The 23,631-nt window shown below is 39.3% G+C and overlaps 1 protein-coding gene across 15 annotated transcripts in view; it reads left to right on the top strand.

Moving 5' to 3' along the window:
• MYCBP2 (MYC binding protein 2) overlaps positions 1-23,631 on the top strand; it is a 291,950-nt gene that overhangs the window by 216,413 nt on the left and 51,906 nt on the right. For 10 of the 15 annotated variants that reach the window (XM_075852355.1, XM_075852366.1, XM_075852354.1 and 7 more), the window contains 4 exons: positions 3,601-3,825; positions 4,469-4,601; positions 6,433-6,555; positions 13,803-13,964. In XM_075852355.1, the coding sequence (XP_075708470.1) occupies positions 3,601-3,825; positions 4,469-4,601; positions 6,433-6,555; positions 13,803-13,964 (643 nt within the window). Of the gene's footprint in view, positions 1-3,600; positions 3,826-4,468; positions 4,602-6,432; positions 6,556-13,802; positions 13,965-20,637; positions 20,734-23,631 lie in introns of all 15 variants that reach the window. The other 5 variants (XM_075852367.1, XM_075852363.1, XM_075852362.1 and 2 more) reach the window with 3 other exon arrangements.

Here is a 23,631-nt window from a genome sequence, read left to right as displayed (position 1 = left end):
TCTCCACTCTTCCTCCAGTCTCTGGGACCGAGACTTCCAAATTTACTTTCATCTGTAAACAGGACTTTGGACCGTGTTGGTCCACTGTGTTATATCAAGTCCAGAGTCAACACAGCGTCTACCAGGAAATTTTAGAGCACTTCATGCTTCCCTCTGCTGACCAGCTTTATGGAGGTGCTGATTTCATTTTCCAGCAGGACTTGGCACCTGCCCACACTGGCAAAAGTATCAATACCTAGTTTAATAACCACAGTATCACTGCGCTTGATTGGCCAGCAAATTCTCCTGACCTAAACCCCATAAAGAATCTACAGGGTATTGTCAAGAGGAAGATGAGACACCAGACCCAACAATACAGACGAGCTGCAGGCCACTATCAATGCAACCTGGGGTTCCATAACACCTCAGCAGTGCCACAGGCTGATCGCCTCCATACCACGCCGCATTCATGCAAAAGGAGCTCCGACCAAGTATTGAGGGCATATACTGTACATACTTTTCAGTAGGCCTACATTTCGGTATTAAAAATCATTATTGAAATTGGGCTTATATAATCTGATTTTATGAGACTCTAAATTTTGGGTTTTCATTAACCATTAGTCATAATCATCAACATTAAAATAAAAAAAATTGCTGGAATTAGATCACTGTGTGTAATAAACCTATATAATAGGAGTTTCACTTTTTGAATTTAATTACTGAAATTAACTTATTGATATTGTAATTCATTGAGAAGGACTAGTATGTAACTGACACCTTAACACCCCATAAAACAATAGTAATACTTGCCTACTGTGTTCTAGGTTTTAAAGGGGTTACCCAGTGACGTAAGATTCGTGACTTGTCCTCAGAATAGACAATCATTTTCTGATCAGTGAGGGTCTGACTCTTGGCACCCCTCTCGATCAGCTGTTTGAAGGGGCCACGTCTATTCACTTGAACGGAATGAAGCTGTAATACTGTGCACAGCCACTAAAGCGACAACGTTTTACAGTGCGGCGCTGTGTATGCAATGAAGGGGAAGCAACGCCTGCCAGAGTGCCAAAAGCTATCTACACTCTTATCTTTTCTATAAAAACATATCATAAAAGAGGTAGAGATTACAAAGTTGTATACCTCAGCCATAATCCAACAGCGCTGTTTGACTGTCCTTAGAAGTTATGGCTATACTCAATCTATAAAATCTGTGATAGGATAGTGGTTTAAAGTGGAACTTAACATTTTTTTTCCCTTTAGTAAGGACAAATATGTAAAAAAAAAAGAACCCACCTATATATTTTTATTATTGATTTGACTTTTGCTCACTGCGGCCTAAATGCCTCAGCCCTCTGTAAACCACAATACTGTAGTGACATTTGGTCTTTCTGATGTGACCTAATCCTGGCCAAATAGTCAGATCACGTTCCTACAAGTACTTTGTCAGATGAATGAAGCGTCACTGTGGCCAGGTAAAGAACAGTACAGGACATGTACTACTGTGCTGTAGAGTGGCTACTAGACAGCCACTTGCACACTCACTCTTACACACATGCGCTTTCACACACGCACTCGCTCCCTCCCACACGCACACTCACACTCATTCACTCGCTCTCTTACACACACACACTCATTCACACACACACACACACACACACACACACTCATTCACTCGCTCACTTGCAAACTCACTCTTACACACTCCTGCGCTTTCACACACACCTGAGCTTTCACACACACCTGAGCTTTCACACACACCTGCGCTTTCACACACACCTGCGCTTTCACACACACCTGCGCTTTCACACACTCCTGCGCTTTCACACACTCCTGCGCTTTCACACACTCCTGCGCTTTCACACACTCCTGCGCTTTCACACACACACACATGCGCACACACACACACTCGCTCTCACACACACTCGCTCTCACACACACTCGCTCTCACACACACTCGCTCTCACACACACTCGCTCTCACACACACTCGCTCTCACACACACTCGCTCTCACACACACTCGCTCTCACACACACTCGCTCTCACACACTCATTCGCTCGCGCTCACACACACACACACACACACATTCGCTCGCTCTCACACACTCGCTCTCACACACTCGCTCTCACACACTTATGCGCGCGCACACACTCGCTCCCACACACACACACACTCGCTCCCACACACACACTCGCTCCCACACACACACTTGCTTCCACACACACACACTCGCTCCCACACACACACACTCGCTCCCACACACACACACTCGCTCCCACACACACACTCGCTCCCACACACACACACTCGCTCCCACACACACACACACACGCTCTCTCACACACACACACTCATTCACTCGCTCACACACACACACACACACACACTATATTCTGAAGCATTTCAAATTCTTTTCAGTTCCTTGTAAATCTGCACACATCTGAGCTATTTAAAGCTAACCTGTCAGCAAGTTTATGCTGCCCTCTGAAGGCAGCATAACGTAGTAACACACTGATTTCAGTGGGATGTCACTTGCGAGAGATACTTCCGTGTTTTTGTTAACTTACACTTTAAATATTGCAGCACTCGCATTGCGCTAGCAGAATGGAGTCCGGCGTATTCATGAGCTGTAGCTCCCCCCGCCTAGCTGCCGGTGGGTGACCGCTTTCTCCTTATTACTGAGCATAGAGCGAAAGTTGTCCATCGGTGGGGGGAGTGGCAACTCATAAATCTCCCAGACTGCTGTCCTGCCTAAGTAATGCGAGTGCTGCAACGTTCAAAATTTAAGTTTACTAAAATGATATCACTATCACTGCTTGTTGCTGCCCTCTGTGGTTTAGGCTAGTGTTAGATGAGCATAATGGGCATCTGAGATGTGGTTCGTTTAGGTCATTAGACCCATGGTTAGGCCCGTATTTGTGGCTAAAGGCCTGAAAAAGATTCAAACTATTTTACTTTATTTCAAATACGACAATCCTTCTAGAAGTGCATGGTAAGGTTGTGTTCATGAGCTGGATGATTAGATTGTGTACATACATCTACTTAGGTTAAATAGAAATATTGATCATTTGTAGTAGGATCTGAAGTTGCAAGTGGATATTAACAGTTTTGGCTTATATTGGGACTTTAAATAACTTTTTAGATTTACTATAATTTCTAAGTATAACATCTTGATGAAGTCTAAGGCTGGATTCACACGACCATGTTACGTCCGTAATGGACGGAACGTATTTCGGCCGCTAATCCCGGACCGAACACTCTAGGGAGCCGGGCTCCTAGCATCTTAGTTATGTACGATGCTAGGAGTCCCTGCCTCACTGCAGGACAACTGTCCCGTACTGTAATCATGTTTTCAGTACGGGACAGTTGTCCTGCAGCAAGGCAGGGACTCCTAGCGTCGTACATAACTATGATGCTAGGAGCCCGGCTCCCTGCAGTGTGTTCGGTCCGGGATTAGCGGCCGAAATACGTTCCGTCCATTACGGACGTAACATGCTCGTGTGACCCCAGCCTAAGTCTCAATATTCCACATACACTGAGCCTTGATTTATAAAAATAAGCTATTAGATTGTAGATTTAACCCTCGACAGTATGATAGATCTTTTTGCTTTGTTTTCCTTTCCAGGAGCAGCTAGGAAATTCAGAGGATATGTTAAAAGACTTCAATGTGCATTGTACACAAGAAATGACCATGCAAGAGCATGAAGTCCCAGCACTCAGGGGTGGGCCAGGATTCTACAAGGTAGTGAAAACTGGGCCATCCGGTCATAACATCAGAAGCTGTCCAAACCTAAGAGGTATCCCAATTGGAATGTTAGTACTGGGAAACAAAGTCAAGGCTGTCGGCGAGGTATGGACTTGTGACTTATCTGATACTGCTTTTGTCATGCAAATGCCAAAGCAAAGTACCATTTACTTCCCTAGATTTCTTCCATGTTTTGTTTTCATATTGTGCTAATTTTATACTAAATTTGGAAATTTGAAAGAACAATTGGAGTATTCACTAACCCAGTTCTTGAAAATAGAATTAATCTGGACATTTGCAGATTAATTTATTGGTTTATGGGTGCAAGTTACACTTTGACTTGCTGTTAACGGAAGAAACCTCAATTTCTTTCTTTTGAATATAGCTTTTGAAGTGTGTACTTTTAAGCATTTGTTTTTTTGTTTTTCTTTGCTCCAGGGTGTAGTGTGTCATGCTATTTCTCTATCCACTTCTGAAATATGTGGATGCTGTGGTTTAAATTGGGACATGCAAAGCTTGCCTTTTTGCTGGATTGTTTTTATGCTGGCTGTTCTGCTACTGCCTTAAATACGGATGTTCACAAATATTTTTCTATATTCCTTAATTGCTTTATGTCGGTTTCATGCTAGGCTGACCATGTTATTCTGTTAACAATATCAATACCTTGGCATGCTGTCATTAATTTTCATCTTTAGGCTCGGCAATTGTATGAACTCCATGAATCTTGTCGTTTCTGTCTCTGTACCAGGTGGTCAGTTCAGAAGGTACATGGGTACAGCTGGACAAGAACAGCATGGTAGAATTCTGTGAGAATGATGAAGGAGAGGCTTGGTCCTTGGCTAGAGATGCTGGTGGCAATCAATATCTCCGTCATGAGGATGGCAAGTTCAAAACATTTCTTTATGATATCTACTTTGATAAGGTTTGTTATAGTTGGGTTTCTTAAAGGGGTTCAGCACAAATCAGGGTGACTAAATAAAAGCTCTTAAATATATCCAAAAATTTTTTGCCCCATTTTTTCTTTAGTCCACTCCTTTCATCATTGTCGTCACTGGCAAGATCCTGCAGTTTATTCACCAGGACAACTATGTCAAAGCCTCTACTTCTAATTCTATCAGCAGACACGTTTTGTGTGTACTATTCCTCCACTTTAGACGTTCAAGGATTTTTGACCGTGATCGTTTACACTATCATGGTCACAAATTCTTGTGCTACTTCTACAGTGCATTATTCACCTCTAGTTGCTCCAGGAATATGGGCACTTGGCGGTTATGAGATTGTAAAAGAAATATGTATAAAACCTAACTGCATGGACATACGGTTTCCAGACACTGAATAAAAACTTTACAACCAAGGTAAAGTGTGGAACCCCTTTAAGGCAGGTGGAAACTATTATTTGTGATTTTGTTCACATCACGTTTTATGTTTACATTCGCGTATATGATGGGAAAATCCCTCGACGTGTGCCGAGCCTAAACACACAGCATTTGAAGCTGTATAATTTACAGTTGCATAGGTCGCTCGTAGACTCGCGTTTTAAAGAAATGTGTACCACGAAATATAGGTTTCTTTGCATAATACCTCTGTATTCAAGAGTTTGTTGACTACGCGTTTAAATAAAGCAGAAAAAAAGGTATACTGGCCCATATCACCCAAATTTACGCTATGTGGACTCTCTTGGCATATATCTGCTCTATGTGGTGTTATGGCATTCCCCGGCGTTATGTGAACATAGTCATAATGACTGAAAAAAAACACAAGTGTAAAAGTGGTTTTATCTGATTTTCACATTTTAAAAAATGAAAGTGGTTTTCCAGCCGAAATTTACACCATTTGCGTGCGGCGTAAATAACATGTTGCCTTTAGTCTAGGGGTCGGTGCGATTTACAGCAAAACCAAATATGTATAGTTTTATTTTTGTGTTTTTGCTACTTTAGCACAATCAAAATACTTTTAAACAAAAATAATAAACCATTTTCATCGCCAGATTTCAAGAGCCACAGGTTTTTTATTTCTCATTGTTCCAGCCCAGCTTCTTTCACTGGACAATCATACTGTGCTGTGGATCATGCTGGGCTGGAGCAATGAGAAGTGCAGGACGCTGATTGGTCACTGATTGGTCAGCCTCATACACTCCTCTGTACAACGCCCAGTTGGTCAAAAGTAAAAACACGCCCAGTTGTCCATTGAGGAACTCATTAGCATAAATCTAAACTAGCTCATAATTTGCTCAAAAATGATCGTTTTTCAAAATAAAAACCACTGCTGTTATCTACATTACAGCGCCGATCAGATTATGTAGGAGATAGTGCACTTATAATCTGGTGACAGAGCATCTTTAAAAGAAAAAAATGCTGGAAATAGATCGCTCTGTGTGAAATGAATCTATATAATATGAGTTTCACTTTTTGAATTGAATTACTGAAATAAATTTGATAAACTTTTTGATCTAATTCATTGAGATGGACGTGTGTGTGTGTGTGTGTGTGTGTGTGTGTGTATGTGTATGTGTGTGTGTGTGTGTATATATATATATATATATATATATATATATATTATAGTATCTCACTACCATACTGACCCTAAACATTTAAATGCAATCATGATTTAGCAATATAAGTATATGAATAACATAGAATATGCCTAAAATAGGCTGTTTGGAATATTTCATTGATTTAGCAGTTACTAAATTTTCTGTTTTTTATTATACAGAGCAAGTTTTGGATCCGGGCTCTCAGACGCCACCTCCTAGCCCATTTTCCCTTCAGATATTTAGCCGTAGTGCAAGTGGAAACATCATTTCAGGATTTGATTATGGTCTTGGAAATAACAAAGGTATGTTTCTACCTAATATCCAACAAATAAGTTTCCTTTCCTTTACAGCGGTATGTGAATGTGATAAATGGTAAGTAAAAATATATTTTTCTATAAGTTTGTGTCATTTTAGTCCTTTTACATGCATTCTTCCAAAAACAACTACATTTTTGTGGATGGCTGGGAGCTTTAGCATACACTGATAGGTTAGAAAAAACGAGTATTGGTTTCTAGCTGAAGTGCGTCTTGTTTCTAGATTGTGCCCACCGTCAAGTAGCGGTGTATTGTTAATGAGTAACCGCCGAACTCCCTCATCTTGGCGAATAAGCATTTACATCAGACTATAGTCCATAGTAAGCTAAATGATCTTTTGACCGATTCACATATGTCTTGTGCGCCTGTCTCTCTCCCATCTAGTGTAGTATAAAAACTCCAGAGGGGAATTGATGATGACAATACTGATCTTCTAGTTTTCTGTGCGGACAGTTTTTTTGTGTCTGAGTTGTAATGCTAGTTAACTCCCCAAGCTTTATTTAGAAGTGTTGCTGGCAACATTTTTGCGACCGGCTATGAATGTCAGAGGGGTGCACAAATTGCAAAGTTATTCCTTCAGTTGTGTCGATCTGAGGCAAAAAAAAAAAGACTGTCCAGACACAATCGATATGTTAACAGGTGACCATGGACGTGACGATTGTTGACAAGCAAACTGGCTCTGCTGATTGTAATACATTTCAGGCCATATTCTAAACAGACGGACAGTCATTTAAGGTTTTGTTGTGGTGGAGGCCTCGAGGGGATCCTGGTCAAAGGTTTGGCATCTGTGTTTTCTTGGATAGTTGCACAATTTGTAACAATTTAATATTTTAACATTCCACGCATGCTTGAAAATATTTGTATAAGATGGTAATATTAATGTTATACTGAAGGTACATTTAAATAAATTTTAGTCTTAAAAGGTAATTAAACTTTCATCGGTGGGGGTCTGAGCACCGAACAATAAAACTAAGCGTTAGAACACTTGGGTGAGTGCTGAGCTGCTTAGTTTCTGATCCGCTTTTCTCGGAATACCGAGCAATTGGTGTACGGGGTCATAGACTTTCTACTGAGCCCGTACACCAATTCCTCAGCTTCCCGAGAAAAGTCAAGCAGAAACTAAGCAGCACAGCTCTCACCTGAGCGCTTCTGCTACTTCGTTTTAGCGTTCGGTGGGGGTCTCCGTTCTCAGACCCCCACCGATCAAAAGTTGTGTCATGTCACTGGCATTTTAGACGTTTTTTGAACATTTAGTTACCTTTAAACTTATGCCATTTTATTTGTTCTACCTTCAGGGGCTTCTACTGCTGCATCTGCCATTCATGGTCTGTACATAGTCAGCAATGTTTATGGAGGTCTCAGGCCGGACTGCACTTGTACAACAGATCAGTCATGCACCCATTGCCAGTTTTTTATTCTATCCATTGCCCCCTTAAAGGAGTTGTCTGGTTTCAGCAAATAAATGTTGTTTTGTTGTATAGTTAAGTTATACATCTTGCCAATATATTTTCAGTATTAATTCCTCACAGTTTTCAAGATCTCTGCTTGTTCTTAATCCATTAGAAATATAATTTTTTTCTTCCAGTGGATACAATTCTGTCATGTGTTGATCACACAAGTGCACGGCTCATTACAGTATATGAATTAGAGCTGTGTCTTGTAACGATCCAAGAACCTGTGTCCATCACATGACCATGGACGGAATTTAATCTACAAGAAGTAAAGAATGGATGTTCCTACTGGATAACAACAAGCAGAGATCTTGAAAACCATGAGGAATTAATACAGAAAGTATATAGGAAAGTAGTATGACTTTTAATTGTACGAGAACATTAATTTGCTTAAATCAAACAACGCTTTTAAGGCTAGAACTAAATAGACGTTTTGTAGTAGACTTTCTTTATATAGAGTAATCAAAACCTTAAAAGTGTTTTCCAGTCCAAAGAAATGAATGGCCTAGCCTCCGGATAGGCCATCAACACCTGATCGGTGGGGGCTCAACTCCCATCACCCCTGCCGATCAGCTATTTTGAAGGGGTTCCCTTCAATAGGAGAAGGCTGTAATACTGTGAACCACTTCTAAAAGTGTGTTGGCAATTCACAGTACAAGTACAAAAGGATTGAAGGGAAAGCAGCGTCGCGGCCCCTTCAAAACAGCTGACTGACAGGGTTATCTCTAGTCGGACCCCCACCCATCAGGTATTGATGGCCTATCCTGAGGATAGACCATCAATTTCTTAGGACTGGAAAACACGTTTTAAAGGCTGTGTATCTCAAAGCAAATTTTTTTTAATCAAAAATTATTTAAACTTGCTTGTAATCTAATAAAACATCGATTTATTAAAAATAAAATAAGAAATAGTGTACATGGCCCAAAGAAAAAAGAAAAATAATTTTTAACAAAAAGTCATTGCAAAGATGCACCAAACACACTGATGCACAACTTTATATCGTTTGGTGCAACTTTGCAATTACTATTTATATTTTTTCGATACAGCTGCTCTGTATCCTGCATACACAGCTGTTGTATCTTGCACGGAGACCTGAATCCGTCAGGTCAGCAGGACTGACAGGTTCAGTGACAGAGGGTCTTGCGTGTCTATTAACATGCAGTATCAAGAGGTTACCGATCACATCTAAGTTCATAGCTTAGATGTGATCGAGAACAGGTGGATCCTGCGTGTCGGACACACAGGACCCGCTGACACTAAACCGGTCAGTCCTGCTGACCTGACGGATTCAGGTCTCCGTGCAAGATACAACTGCTGTGTATGCAGGATACAGAGCAGCTGTATCGAAAAAATACAAATAGAAATGAATTGCAAAGTTGCACTAAACACACTGATGCACGGTTTTATTTTATTTTTTTTAAAGTTATTTAGAAATCCCAGCATGTAGCGATTCTAAAAAGAAATTGCTGGCAACTCTTGACTGGAACCATTTGAAAGAGATTTTCAAGCTACTCATTACATTTCTATGGACAGCGTTTTTTTTTATTTTATAGTGAGCGATGAGTCTAAATGCACAAAAAGATAAAAAATTAACAATACGATTGTTTCATTGTTGGTCTGACTAGTTTGTGCATGCCTAAAAACCATCATTCGTCTGCAGCGATATTGGTAAATGCCACTAATAGCGAATTTTACAATGCCTAGCCATTGCCACTTGGGAGCGCCGTCACTGGGCTACTAAGAATGCCCATCGGGGAGTAGAAACTCTTCCGGGATTATGTCACTGATGGGAAAATGTCCATAAGATAATCAGAACTATTCTATTTCTGATGAGTAAAAAAAATAATAAGAACAGAGGTGATAGTCCCTTTAAATCTATTCATTTATTTTTGATGGTTGTGTTGACATTGTGGCAATAAAATGTTCTGAAATTAGGTTTATGTCAAACTCATTCTTCAACATGTTTTCAAAATCTAGGCTCTACTATTAAAAGTTTATGCTTATTTTATGATAAAATATATTTGTTAAAATATATTATAAATGATATACTTAGGTGGAAAAAGAAAAACTTTGATACATACTATATATAATGCGTAATTTAAACCTTTCGTTTTTATCTAATAAAATTCAGCTATTTTGTATTGAATTATTTTATGATGTAAGCATTCATTCTGTTCATTTTTTTTGAAAGCTGTAGAGTCCATTAAAGTGGATTTCAGGGGTATTTCATGTAGAGTAAAATAAAAATTTCTTCTGGCAAAGCCAGTGCGTCAGAATGCCAAGAAAATGTTTCTTGTTGACACGATGCAAGTTTGATGGAATAATTTGCGTAAAGAAATAAGACCATGTTCACATGTATTCGGTCAGGATTTAGCTACAGATTGGCTGTGACGTTATGATTTTTTTTTTGTGTTTTGTTAACGGTTCCTTATCCAGCTGTACTAGAGCTAAGCTCTGAGCCAGATAAGATAAATGTATATTTATTGCGGAGTTGACTTGAGACTTAATCTAAAAACGATATAACCCTTTTAAAAACTCACTAGTAAATGTTTTCGTTTTGTAGCAATTATTGGATATGCAATTTACTTTTGGAAATGTTTAGATTACATTATAGATATAGTGCATTATTCTCTTATTGTGAAAGCCCTAAATGCATACACATAAATTCCCACCAGGTTTTGATGATCTGTATGGTTATATTCCTTTTCCCACATTACAAACTTTAAAGGTAACTTCCACCCTTGAATACCATTTTGTATTGTTTTCATATCTAACTGGGTCCGCATTTCTTTGCTGAAAAAGTTGGATCTCTGTTTTTTCTGTTTAAGAAGGCCTATGGAGGAAAATGTTCTTAGAACTGCTTCTATAGTAGACTGCATTGGGTACCACATGTAATAGTTTGTATTCACTAACATGTAACACTTGGCGGCTACTACAGCACTGACTAGACCACAAAAAGTACTTAGCGTATCACCCTTTTTCTTGAAAGGCATCTTTGCTTTTTTAATAAAAAGGTTAGGCCCCATGCACACTAACGTATTTTTTCTCCCATAAATACCGGCGTAAATACGGGTACTTTGTCACACGTATTTGACCCGTATTCCACCAGTATTTACGGACCCGTGCCCGTAAATACGGGCCCGTTGTCACCAGTATTCCACCCGTATTTACGGACCAGTTTTCAATGCAAAATTGCATAGGCAGCCCCTTCTCTCTATCAGTGGTGGATAGAGAGAAGAGGCAGCCATTTCGGGCAGAGTTTCCGCAGGGGAACGCAGCGATTGTTAGTAAAAGAAGTTCATACGTACCCCGGCCGTTGTCTTGGTGACGCGTCTCTCTTGATATCCAGTCCGACCTCCTTGGATGACGCGGCAGCCTGTGATTGGCTGCAGCGGTCACATGGGATGAAACATCATCCCGGGAGGCCGAACTGGAGGAAGAAGCAGGTTAACTTTTAATACTGTTAACTCCAGCGGTAGTCACTGTCCCGGGTGCTGAAAGAGTTACTGCCGATCAGTTAACGCTTTCAGCACCCTGGACAGTGACTATCCCCTGACGTTGCCTAGCAACGCTCCCGTAATCACGGGTGCATACACGTAGCCACCCGTAATTACGGGAGCCCCATAGACTTCTATGGGCCTGCCCGTGCCGTTATTACGGCCTGAAATGACAAATATGGAACATGTCCTAATGTCCCGGGCACCTTCCCATAAGCAAACGGGAAGGTACCCGTGGCCAATAGAAATCTATGGGCCCGTAATTACGGCCGTTTTTACGTTCGTGTGCATGAGGCCTTAGTGTGATTGGTTCAACTTTATAAATAGTTTTTATTAAAAATAGTTTTTTTACTTTTTGAGATACAGCTGCTCTGTACTCTCTATACAGAGCAGCTTTATCGTACGCTAAATCTGCTCTGTACTCTCTATACAGAGCAGCTTTATCGTACGCTTAATCCTGTTCAGTGGAAGCGGGTCACGCAGGATCCATCTGTTATCCATCACATCTAAGGCTTTGTTTACATCTGCGTTGGGAACCCGTTCTGATGTTCCGTCGAAGCTTTCCATCCAAACGGGGACCCTTAACAGACACAGACGGAAACCAGAGGTTAACGTTTCCATCACCATTGATTTCAATGGTGACGTATCCGGTGCCCATGGTTTCAGTTTGTCTCTGTTGTGCACCAGACCCGTCGTTTTGCCGACTTCGACGAGTCCGGTGCACAACAGAGACAAACGGAAACCATGGGCACCGGATCCGTCACCATTGAAATCAATGGAAAGGGAAATCTCTGGTTTCAGTCTGTCAGTTTGTGTCTGTTCAGGGTCCTGTTCTGATGGAAAGCTCCAAGGGAACGTCCATACGGTACCCCAACGCAGATGTGAACAAAGCCTAAATTATGAATTTGGGTGTGATTCAAAATAGTAAAAATAATTTTTAATAAAAACAGTTTAACGTTTGACCAATCGCACTGACTGTTTTATTTAAAAAAAAACAAATGCCTTTCAAAGGTTTACATAGCATTTAAGGTCTCCGCAATATGGTCTGGGTGTTTTATGGGCATAGAGCACATAACTGGAGAGCTGCAAAACATTTTTGAAGTTGAAAGATAGAATTTATTTGAATGCTTTCATATCAGACTGTTTACCTCTTTTGCTCATCACTTTATTTTCAATATGACGTTCTCTAAGGCCTCATGCGCCCGACCATAATTTTTATCCGCAATTACGGATTCGTAATTGCGGATAAAATACTGACCCGTTCATTTCTATCTGCCACGGGCACCTTCCTGGAAATTTGTGGGTATGTCCGCACCGTAAAAATGACCTGCAAAAAATAGGACGGGTTCTATTTTTTGCATTTACAGACCGTGCTCCTATACTTATTACTGTGAGCACAGTCCGCAAATGCGGGTGACACTCCCCAGCCATCCGTGCAGTATATACTGACTAAATACTGCAGTAGTGTGCGTGAGGCCTAACTCCTATGGTAAATCCAGTTGACTGTGACCACTTGTCACAAAGCACTACAAATTTGACCAACTGTCTGGCTCTGGAATATGTCAGAAACCTTCATGTGATTTCACAGTGCTTAAAGTTTAATGCAGTTGGTGCAGAGAACTGGCCACAGACCATATTTAGGTGATGCTAAATACAAGTGCTTCTATATGGTTTTCTGTGTTGCCATTTTCCTCATTGCCTTAGTACGCCTTATACCCATACGCATAGAGCATGATGGTTTTTGGGGAAAAAAATTTGAGGAAAGATTTTACAGAGAAGGGACTTTGATTTTATAAGATCCCCAGTCACTACTATATAAAATGTTTCCTCTTTTGCTGTTCACAGAGAAAACTGATGGAAAACTGTGAACTTAGCGAAGCAAAGTGCATGTCCATGTGCTATTCTTCTGGATGATAGAAAGAACTGACTACTTATCTGATATTTAGAGACCATACTTTAGGTCCCAGCTTGAAGTTCAATACTCCGCAAAAGTGATAGCTGAATTATAAAACCATAATTGGCCGGTTGTGATGATCAGTGAAGTTGTTTCCTTAAGAATTTTGTTGTACTTTAGGTGACTTCTTATCCATTTTGCATGTTAGAAAACCTTTGCATGCCATGCTGTGGTATTTTTCATTAATACCTGGCTTTATTTTGTTTTTAATTTCTATTTTTATTTTTTTAGTCTTTTGATCAGTCAGTTCGGAAGTTCTGAACTTTTTTAATATATTTTATGTTTCATTCATTCAATAACGGGTTGTAGTTTTGACTGTTTTGCCCATTGCAGGTGATCAGCCGAGTGCCATACTGAATCCCATTCAGTCACGGCCTAGTTTGCCAGCTCCTTCCATCTTTGATCAAGCTGCAAAACCTCCCTCTTCCCTAGTCCACAGCCCATTTGTGTTCGGACAGTCCCCCTCCTTCCAGCAGCCTCAGCCTTCGCTTCAGAGTAAGTCTGTACGTCTTACATGCTCATCCATCCATTCTTTCTGAGGCAATGTCATCTGTCCTTCAGAGACGTCCATTTCTAAGCATGCGTTGGTGTCTACTGAAGCAAAAAATGTCTTGTATAATGTTCCTTTTCTGGCAGATTGCCATAAACCTGTTTTCTATAGTTTTTTGTTTTGTTGAAATTAAATGCGGTCTGCATTTAATTGGTAATGTTGACAAAATGGTGATGGTCACCTGACAGCCCACGGTTTAGTAGCCGCATGCCATTATTCCACATTGTACCTAATGTTGAACTTTTTAGTTTTGTTGAAAACCTTTTCATTATGCCTTGGTGGTACTGGTTAAGGAGAAAATCTAGTCTATAAAATTGATTCAGCTCATAGTCCAGTTAGCTTTTTAGTATGAACAAGCCATAGTTACCTCAAGGATTAGCCGTTGTTGCTAGTTGCCCTGTTTTTTCATATATCATGATACATGTATATTGAAAGGTTTCACCAAACGTCATGCATGTTGCATATGTACATATACATTTGCATTTGGTTTTCCATTTGTTTCTCACCATGTTGTAACATGGAATTTCCGTACCTGTGTGCTGGATAGAATAAAATCCTTCCTCAATGTATGGTTAGTGGTATTGGTTGGCTAAAAATTCAGCGTGTAGGTGTTTACTACAGAAAGATGGAGGCAGCGCTCTGTAAACGATCCATCTAATCATCCATTTCAGATCAACACAGAAGCTTTTCTCAGGCCTGGTTGCACTGGGTGATGAATGGCTCATTTACAGAGTGCTGGCTGCTTCCTGTTTTTGGCTTATTGTTGGCACATTGGATCGGGTCTTCTAGAGGTGTCCACCAGGAATCGTTACCATAGTGCTGCTGTCTTCTTGTTCTGTTTAGGTACGTGTTCTGGTGCAGCACTAGTAACCTAACCATCATTAAAGCTTGGAAATGCAATTTTGGAAATATTTCTTTTTCCACATGTTCCTTTATAAGCCTTTGTATCCCAGGGCAGATATGGCTGCTTCTATCTAACTTGTAAATTACATGGACAAGGAGAATGAATTACACGTTACTAATGTTACATAAAATAAGTTCATTTGTGTTTGTTGTGCAGGGTGATATATATGAAAATACCTTTTTTTATGGTGGTCGGTGGGAAGAACATGCTTTTGTTACCTTGCAGGCATTTGAGGTCTCCTTTGCCACTTTCCCCTTTCATCGTCATTCTTGGAAACAAAATGCTAAATTCTACTCCTCTTCCATAGCTGTCTCTGTTCACACTGCAGTGCAGTTCACATTCAACATGAATGCTGGGAAATTTTCTAAACGTATGGCCCAATTGTAAAAAAAAAAAAAAAAAGAGGAACAACACGGAACGTGTGTTTTTTTGTTGGTGAGATGCTCTTATTTTGGAAAGCATAGGATACTATACTTTCTAATTCAGTATGAAAAAGATCGGCACATACTACCCAGGGCCCTCTTTGCATACCTTTTAGTTCAAAGAAGTCTTTGGAAACGCATAGGTATATGCCAGGAGTGTGTCCCGGTTGTGTAAGTGGTATGTGCACTGTGAATGTAGACTTGGGCTCTGTTCACATCTGCATTGGAGGCACGGTTAGGGGCCTCCGTCGTAGTTCCATGAAAAATGCAGGAAGAAATAGCTCAGCATGCTGCGCAATTCCAACAAAAACAATGGACACCCTGAAGGAAACCTGGCCGAACCCGTTAAAGTCAATTTGTTCTGTTGGACGCCATTAGTATCAGTGATGCAATGACCCCGGCTCTTCTGGGTTGTTTTTTTTGTTTTTTTCCTGCTCTACTAAACAATCTGAAATACTTTTTAACTCTAAAAATAGCAACAACTTGGCAGATAATGAATGTTACGCATGTGTATATGTACATATGTATCCATACAACTTTGTATTTTAAGCCTAAGGGCTCATTTACACAAATGGGTGAAAAACATCTATCTTAAACAGCCGATTTGCCCCATGCAGGTCCCGATTTCATAGATCCCTCAGACTAATGAGGGATCTGTGAAAACGGGCAAAAATAGGACATTACCTTCTTTTTATCGGGCTGTTCACCTGCTCCGTAAAAAAAAAAAAATGCAGTGTGAATAGCCCCACATTCATTTTAATGCAGCTTTTTGACGGCCGTTGGATAAAATGGCCGATTATCCCATTCGTGTGAATAAGGCCTAAGGCTTTGTTCACATCTGCGTTGGAGCCGCCATCATTTTTGCTGGACAAGATAGCGCAGCATACAGCACTATTTTTACTAGCAAAATGACTGAACGCAATGGCAACCGTTGGTTTCCGGATCTGGCACTTGTGTTTTTCCCGTCATTCTGTTTCTCTAACCAAACAGAATAACGGAAATTGTAGCGCAGATAAACACAGCCTTACTCTCCTGCAGAACCACTTTTCTAGTGATGAAATACCTTTCAATATGCTGCTGTGCATTTTTCCCCCTCCGCTTTCTATGATTTTCTGTATTGGTGACCAAGCTGTACATGTAATAGACCCATGTGATCAGGCAGCGCATTAACAGTGCCCAGTCCTTGGATAAGCTGGAGGACTCCGCTAAAGACATGTAAAAGAGCAGTGAGGTGAAAAAATAATGTAGGAATAAAGCATAGGACAAGATAAATAATTTTTTATTTAGTAAAAATTTAGAGCTAGGTTTTTAACCAAAAGCTATGTAGGAAATATGCGCATTTACATTGAAACTCTAAAATATCAGTAACAAAAATGTCAGTACTATTATCTAAATTTTTCAGTTAATAGGATGTTTGGATGGATTCACTCAGCATTTGAGCATTCATATTTTTTTCGAGCGATTTTCAAAACCAAAAAACTCTGCGGCCAATTGTTAGCCTATAAGAATATATAAACAACTCTATGCACATTTTGTGTTGCGTTTTTGTGGTTTATGCTGTAGGTGTGGCGGTTTTCTCCATAAACCTCAGTAGCAAAAATGTATAGTGTAAAAAATGGGGGGGGGGGGATAAGAAATGCAGTTTAACCACTTGATTACTAGGTTTTTTTTTATGTCTAACTATTTTTTAACAATAAAATTACATTTTATGGGAAAAAAAATAGTTTTCATGTCCTCATATTGCAACAGCCATAACTTTTGAATTTTGTGACGATGTAGCATATGTGGGCTTGTTTGAGTCCTTATTATTTTTTTTAATAAAACTATTTTAGGGTACTTTTGAAATACAGATTTTTAACAGTTTTTTTTTTGGGGCGGGGTGAGATGGGTGAAAATAAATTTTGGCATCTGTTTTTTGCGTGTTCACTGTGCTGTTTAAATAACATGTTATCTTTATTATACAAGTCAGTACAATTGCAGTGATATATGTGTTTGTTTTTTTTTTTGTTTTTTTTTTTAAATTGAACTCTTCTCACGGGGTGACAGAGAAAAAAAATGCTTACGTTTTTGCTGGATTTCGCTATAAATAATATTCCTCACAGAACAACCCCTTTGAGGCCCAAGACAAGTCATTAAAGAGTTTAAGGTTATTCTGGTTTCAGCAAATAAAAGTTATCCTTTGTATGATTAGGTTATATCATTTTCCAGTAGACTATCAATTCCTTGAAGTTTTCAATATCTCTGCTTGCTGTCATTCAATAGGAACCCTTATTGTTTACTTTAAATGGATAAAAATCTGTTCTGGTCATGTGATGGACACACAGGTACAAGGCTCGAACGGATTCTTGTAGTAAGCAGAGTGCATCTGTCTCTCCATCACATGATCTGGACAGATTTTTTTTTTTTTATCCACTGGAAGTAAACCGTGAAGGGTCACACTAAATGAAAACAAGCAGAGATCTTGGGTTCCCTAGTGGGAATAAAAAAAAAAGGAAAAATAATTGTCATTTTTTTTAGCAAAGTAGAAAAAAAACCTTTTCCCATTTTTACTGTAAAATGTACACAATAAAATTTTTTTTTACGGTACTACAAGCTATTCTATCAGTTTGTTTTTTTTAGCGGATAGCTCTCTGACCCATTAATTTCTATGGAGCCATGCACACTTCCGCTATTTTAACAGTTCCATCTGTCCGTTCCCTGAAAAAGTAGAACAGGTCCTACTCTTGTCCGTTTTTCGCGGATCAGTGTCGGCCTTTATATTAATTTGGTCCTTTTAAAACAACGGACTGCACACGGAAGCTATCTGTGTGCGGTCCGTGTTTAACGGATCCGTGATTTGCGGCCATATAAATAGTTAGGGATGTGTGCTTGAGGCCTAGGACGACACTAGGAACAAGGATTTGTTTTACTTTTAAAAGTAGTAAAACTTAAAACAAACTATATAAATTTGGAATCGATGTAGTAATATTTATCCACAAAGTAAAGTTAGCACGTTAACATGGTGAACGATGTAAAAAAATAAATTTAAAGATTGCTGGATTTGTTGTTTTTTTTTTTTTTTAAATCCACCGCACAAAGAATTTTCAGTATGTTATATGGCACATTAAAGGGGTTTTCCAGCCAGTCAAAATTGATGACCTATCCTCAGGATAGGCCATCAATAGCTGACGGGTCAGGGTCTGACTCCCGGGACCCCTGTTGACCAGCTGCTTTAAAGAGGCTCTGTCACCACATTATTAGTTCCCTATATTGTACATTATGTAATTGGTGCTGTAATGTAGACTACAGCAGTGTTTTTTATTTAGAAAAACTACCATTTTTGACGGAGTTATGACCTATTTTAGCTTTATGCTAATAAGTTTCTTAATTCGCAACTGGGCGTGTTTTACTTTTTGGCCAAGTGGGCGTTGTACAGAGGAGTATATGACGCTGACCAATCCGTGACCAATCAGTGTCATACACTTCTCACCATTCATTTACACAGCACATAGCGATATAGCTATATCGCTATGTGCAGCCACATAAACACACTATAACGTTACTGCAGTGTCCTGACTGAATATACATTCCCTCCAGCCAGGACGTGATGTCTATTCAGAATCCTGACACTTCGCTAACGTTTCTGTGAGATTTACAGCAAGGCAAGCGTAATCTCGCGAGATTACACTGTAAACTGACATTTAAAATGAGATTACGCTTGATTTGCTGTAATAGTATAGACCATGAATTTTTATTGGCTGGAAAACACTTTTTTAAATGGTGCCATTAAAAACTGTAACGCATTCTGAAAAAAACAAGCCCTCATACAGCTATCTCAATTGAAAAATTGGCTATTTGAAGGCGGTGAGGGAATATTAAAAATAGGCTTGGAACTTGAGGGCTTAAATGTTTTTGTGTATTAATAGAAAAGCGCATGCAGATTTTATCCAATTTGTATGTTTAAAATTATTCTCTCCTTTTGGAAAAATATTCATGTTTTTTCTATTGCCCTGTTTAGCTGCTACACATTTTGTACTTCATAACCTCCTCCCACCATTGTCGTCATCATGCAACTTACATTTTACTCCTCTTCTAAGTATACATTCTGTATATTTACTCTATTTTACATTGCAATTATTTCTTCTACCCAGTAAACTCTTTGTGACAGGATGTTTCGGATCGTCACATGATTGGACAGTTAAAATCAATCTCTGATAACTTCTGCCTGTTTGATTTTGTACTGAACATGTTTTACTGTATATGCCAAGAAGATGGAAACTGTCCACGTGTGGGCAAACAAAGTGGGATAAGAGGAGAGAAATATTTCTAAGATCTCATTCTGCCTTCAGATACTAAACTGAAATGACCGTTCCCTGTAGCTTTCCTGGTTATATGAACGAGATTTTGATATTGATCTATGCTTTACGAATGGTGTCTTATCAATCCGCACAAAGCCTGCTCACTTTGACCATTACCTGTTGCTGTGGGGACAACTAAATTCATAAGCAGCATCTTCATATTCTTCTATGTCTATTTACTTATGCTATTGAACTCAAAACAGGCCAATAGTTCTAATATTTTTATTATAATACCAATTATTATTGAAAAGTAGCAAGAGGCACATTTTGTTCTTTGGATAAAATGAATAAGAATTGGGGAAGGAGTAATAACCTGGTGTAGGGTGGACTGAAGAAGGTTCAGAACCCGGTTTCGGTAGCTTGGTGTTCCTCCAGCATTAGGGCAATATGTTTTTTTGGTAATAAAACAAGTGCGGTTGTTTGTTGCTGATATCACAGACGCAAATCACAAACCATTCCTATTTATAGATTGTGACAAATCACAGGATCCCATCAGAATCTAGCAAGAAGTTGTAGAAAAATGGAAATAAACTAAAATAAGAAGCAAATGGTAATGACAGAAGCCTTTAAAGAGGGTGAAAAATGATTCATTTTGATGTTAGATTAATCTGATTGCTCGTGGTGATTTCCTCTATGAAAGCTTTTCCACATATTTCACAGGAAGATCCTTTCACTAATAAGCATCAAAAATAAATGATGTCCTTCTGAAATGTTTGTTCTTGAACATTGTGTTGCTCGATCGCAGAATCCATCAGTCAAAAGGAAGTTCTTAAGATAGGATTCTGCAAATGTCATTCTCTACTCTGATCAAACTGCTTTGCATGGCGTAACATCAGGAAGTTAAATATAGAAAACGACTATTTTCCTGTAGTCTCTCATTTCTTACATGCTTTGTATAATCTCTCTTGTTTTGCATATATCTTTGCTGCTTCTGTGAATCTGTTCTCCACTGTAGACCTCACACCATCCAGCGTTGCTTCTCGTGAACCTAATAACAAAAGTCAAGATGCTCCATTATCTGCTTTCTCGCCTCTTTCTGTCAAATCAAAGGGTGGGTATGCATGCTTCTCAACCCACTGTTTTGTTACCTTCATTTTACATACAGCAAACGTATACATTGCTTGCCTACCAACTGCGGTCTAATGTTTTAGAAAACAAGCCTCAGCATATTTATTTTTATTTATTCCTACCTTAGACTTTTATGGCATATCAACAGGATATGCCATAAATGTCGGATAGGTTTTGGCATCACTTCCTGAGAACGGGGATCTAGCAAGCCCCGCTATTTTCTTAAAGGGATTGTCCATACACGGACCGTTTTCCATACTGATCAGGTCATTAGTATATGATCGGTGGGGGTCCAACACCCGCATCGATCAGCAGCTCCGGCTGCCTCTGGGCACCGGATGTTATGAATGGTATGCAGTGTTCGGTGCCAGAAGCAGATGGCTCCAATTACTGCATATTGGCCCTGCCACAGAACTGCAACTCTGCTCCTATTCAGTACTGCAGCCTGGCCACTATACTGTGAGCCATCTGCTGCCGGCACGGACATCCGGTGCCCACAGGCAGCTGATCGGTGCGGGTGTCGGACACCCACCGATCATATACTGATGACCTTTTCTGTGGATAGGTCATCAGTATGAAAAAGTCCCGTGGCCGGACAAATCATTTAATCTAGCTGTTCAGGAGTCGGACCCCATCGATCTCATATTGATGGCCTATCCTAAGAATAGGTCACTAATAAAGTCCCGGGAAAACATTTTTTTAAGGAAATGGACACATTGGACAGTCTCCTGTGCTGCCACCCTTTATAAGCTTGCTTTTTATTGGTGCCAGAGGCTAAGTGAATCCCACCTACAGACATCTGACAGGGGAAGAGCATAGAGCAGGTTTCTACAACCTTTAATTCTCCAGCCGTTGTGAGGCAAAACTCCCAGAGCAGTGAGCAGAGGTCGATAACCATTTTTTGATTTCGATTATGATGAATTCATTTTTAATAATGAAGGGTTAACTAAAACCTTAACTGCATGGTAATAAAGTCAATGTATATTCTTATATAAATTGTGTTATGACCCCTTTCACGCAACATTTATTGACTACAATAGGATATTTTTTGCATACAAATCAGTATTAGTTTCTTTTTCCCTGGAAAGTATGAAGGGGAAAATGAAATTCAACGTTATACCATACTTCGGTTTTTGCCGTATACTGGCTTCAACTGTATGCGGAAGATGTGGGGTGACAGGACCCAAGAGTGGAAGTGCTGCCTCAATATTCTCAATATTCTCGCTGTTTAACTTTGGCTCTGCACTTTAAAAACTACTGTGAGCTTTATATTGAAGACATTGTGCTATTACTTTCAATTGTAGGAAATCAAATACAGATTTTTATCTTGTAATCAGAACAATATTATCAAAAGTAATTATTCAAACTACAGCAAACCTCTGAAAAATGCAGTTCTTGCCTTGCCCTGCAAATTCTGAACTGCAGATGTGGCAATTCCTTCAACACCCTAACTTTTTGGTAATTTTTAAGAAAATTTTTGTCTGAATGACAGTAATGAGTAATTGATTGTATAATGTTTTATTTACATCGATTGTCTCTTTTACATACTGGAATTTTTGTTTTATATTTTTTTTTTTTGTTTTTTTTTTCATATAAATATAAGATTTGAGTCCAGAAATCGGCAGCTCTTATTGGCTTGTTCTATATACGTTTGGTTCCAGACTAAATGTTGGTGTGTAAAAATACTCTTTCCGGTTGCTAACAGAAAATGTCTTGTGAAATAGCTTATGGCATCCGTAATGTTGGGGCATTGCAATGCATTAAATCTGAATACCTAAGTGCTCAATTTATGCCCATTAGGCTAGGTTTACGCTAGCCTTCATGTATAAGTTATACGGCGGCTGTGACGAATGCATGAAGCCTACATTAGTCTATGGCATCAGTCACCCATAGACTAATGTAGGCTTCATTTAAGGGGTACATTATGAGCTTTTTTATGATTTATCTGTTAACTCCTTAATGACCGGGCATGTTTGTACCTTAATGACCAAGCCAGATTTGTCAAATCTGGTATGTCTGACTTTATCAGAGAATAACTCTGTGAAAGTTTTGAATATCCAAGTAATTCTGACATTGTTTTTTCGTCACATGTTGTACTTTATTTTAGTGGTAAAAGTAGACTGATACGATTTGCGGAAATTAATTAAAAAATAGAGAAATTGAAGAAATTTTGTAAAAATTATCATTTTTCCCTATTTTTAACTGCAATATGTCACATATGTACATACATACTGCACAATTTTTTTAATTAAATATATATTTCCATCTCTTTACTCTATTTTGGCAGCACTTTTGAAAAAAAAAATATTTTTTTTAGCAATTTGGAAGACTTACAAGTTTAGTAATCATTTTATACATTTTGAAGTACATTTTGTTTTCCTGCACCAAGCCAGGTTTTCAGAGGCTCATAGGTGTCAGAATGGTGGAAACCCCCACAAGTGACCCCATTTTGAAAACTACACCCCTTAAGGTATTTATTAAGGGGTGTTGTAAGTATTTTGACCCCACAGTTTTTTTGTAAGAATTCATGCAAAGCAGGCGTAAAAAAATATAATTTCACTTTTTTCATAAAAGTATCACTTTGAAGACCGATTTCTGTGTAAAGTGACCATGAGAATGAAGGAACACACCCAAAAATATATCACCCTGTTTCTCCTGTTTTCAAAAATGCCCCCATTGTGACCCTAATGCATTGCTTGGACACACGACAGGGCCCGAAAGGGAGGGAGCACCCGGAGGCTTTCAGGACGAATATTTTGCTTGAAAATGTTTTAGGCCCTACTGTATATTTGGAGAGGTTTTGAGCTACCAGAGCGATAGAATCTCCCCATAAACGACCCATTTAGAAAACTAGACCCTTTAAGGTATTTATCTAAGGGTG

Source organism: Rhinoderma darwinii, chromosome 2 (genome assembly GCF_050947455.1).
Source record: "Rhinoderma darwinii isolate aRhiDar2 chromosome 2, aRhiDar2.hap1, whole genome shotgun sequence".
Classification (NCBI taxonomy): domain Eukaryota; kingdom Metazoa; phylum Chordata; class Amphibia; order Anura; family Rhinodermatidae; genus Rhinoderma; species Rhinoderma darwinii.
Note: the sequence above shows the minus strand (reverse complement) of the source record. Positions and strands in the feature narration are given on the sequence as shown.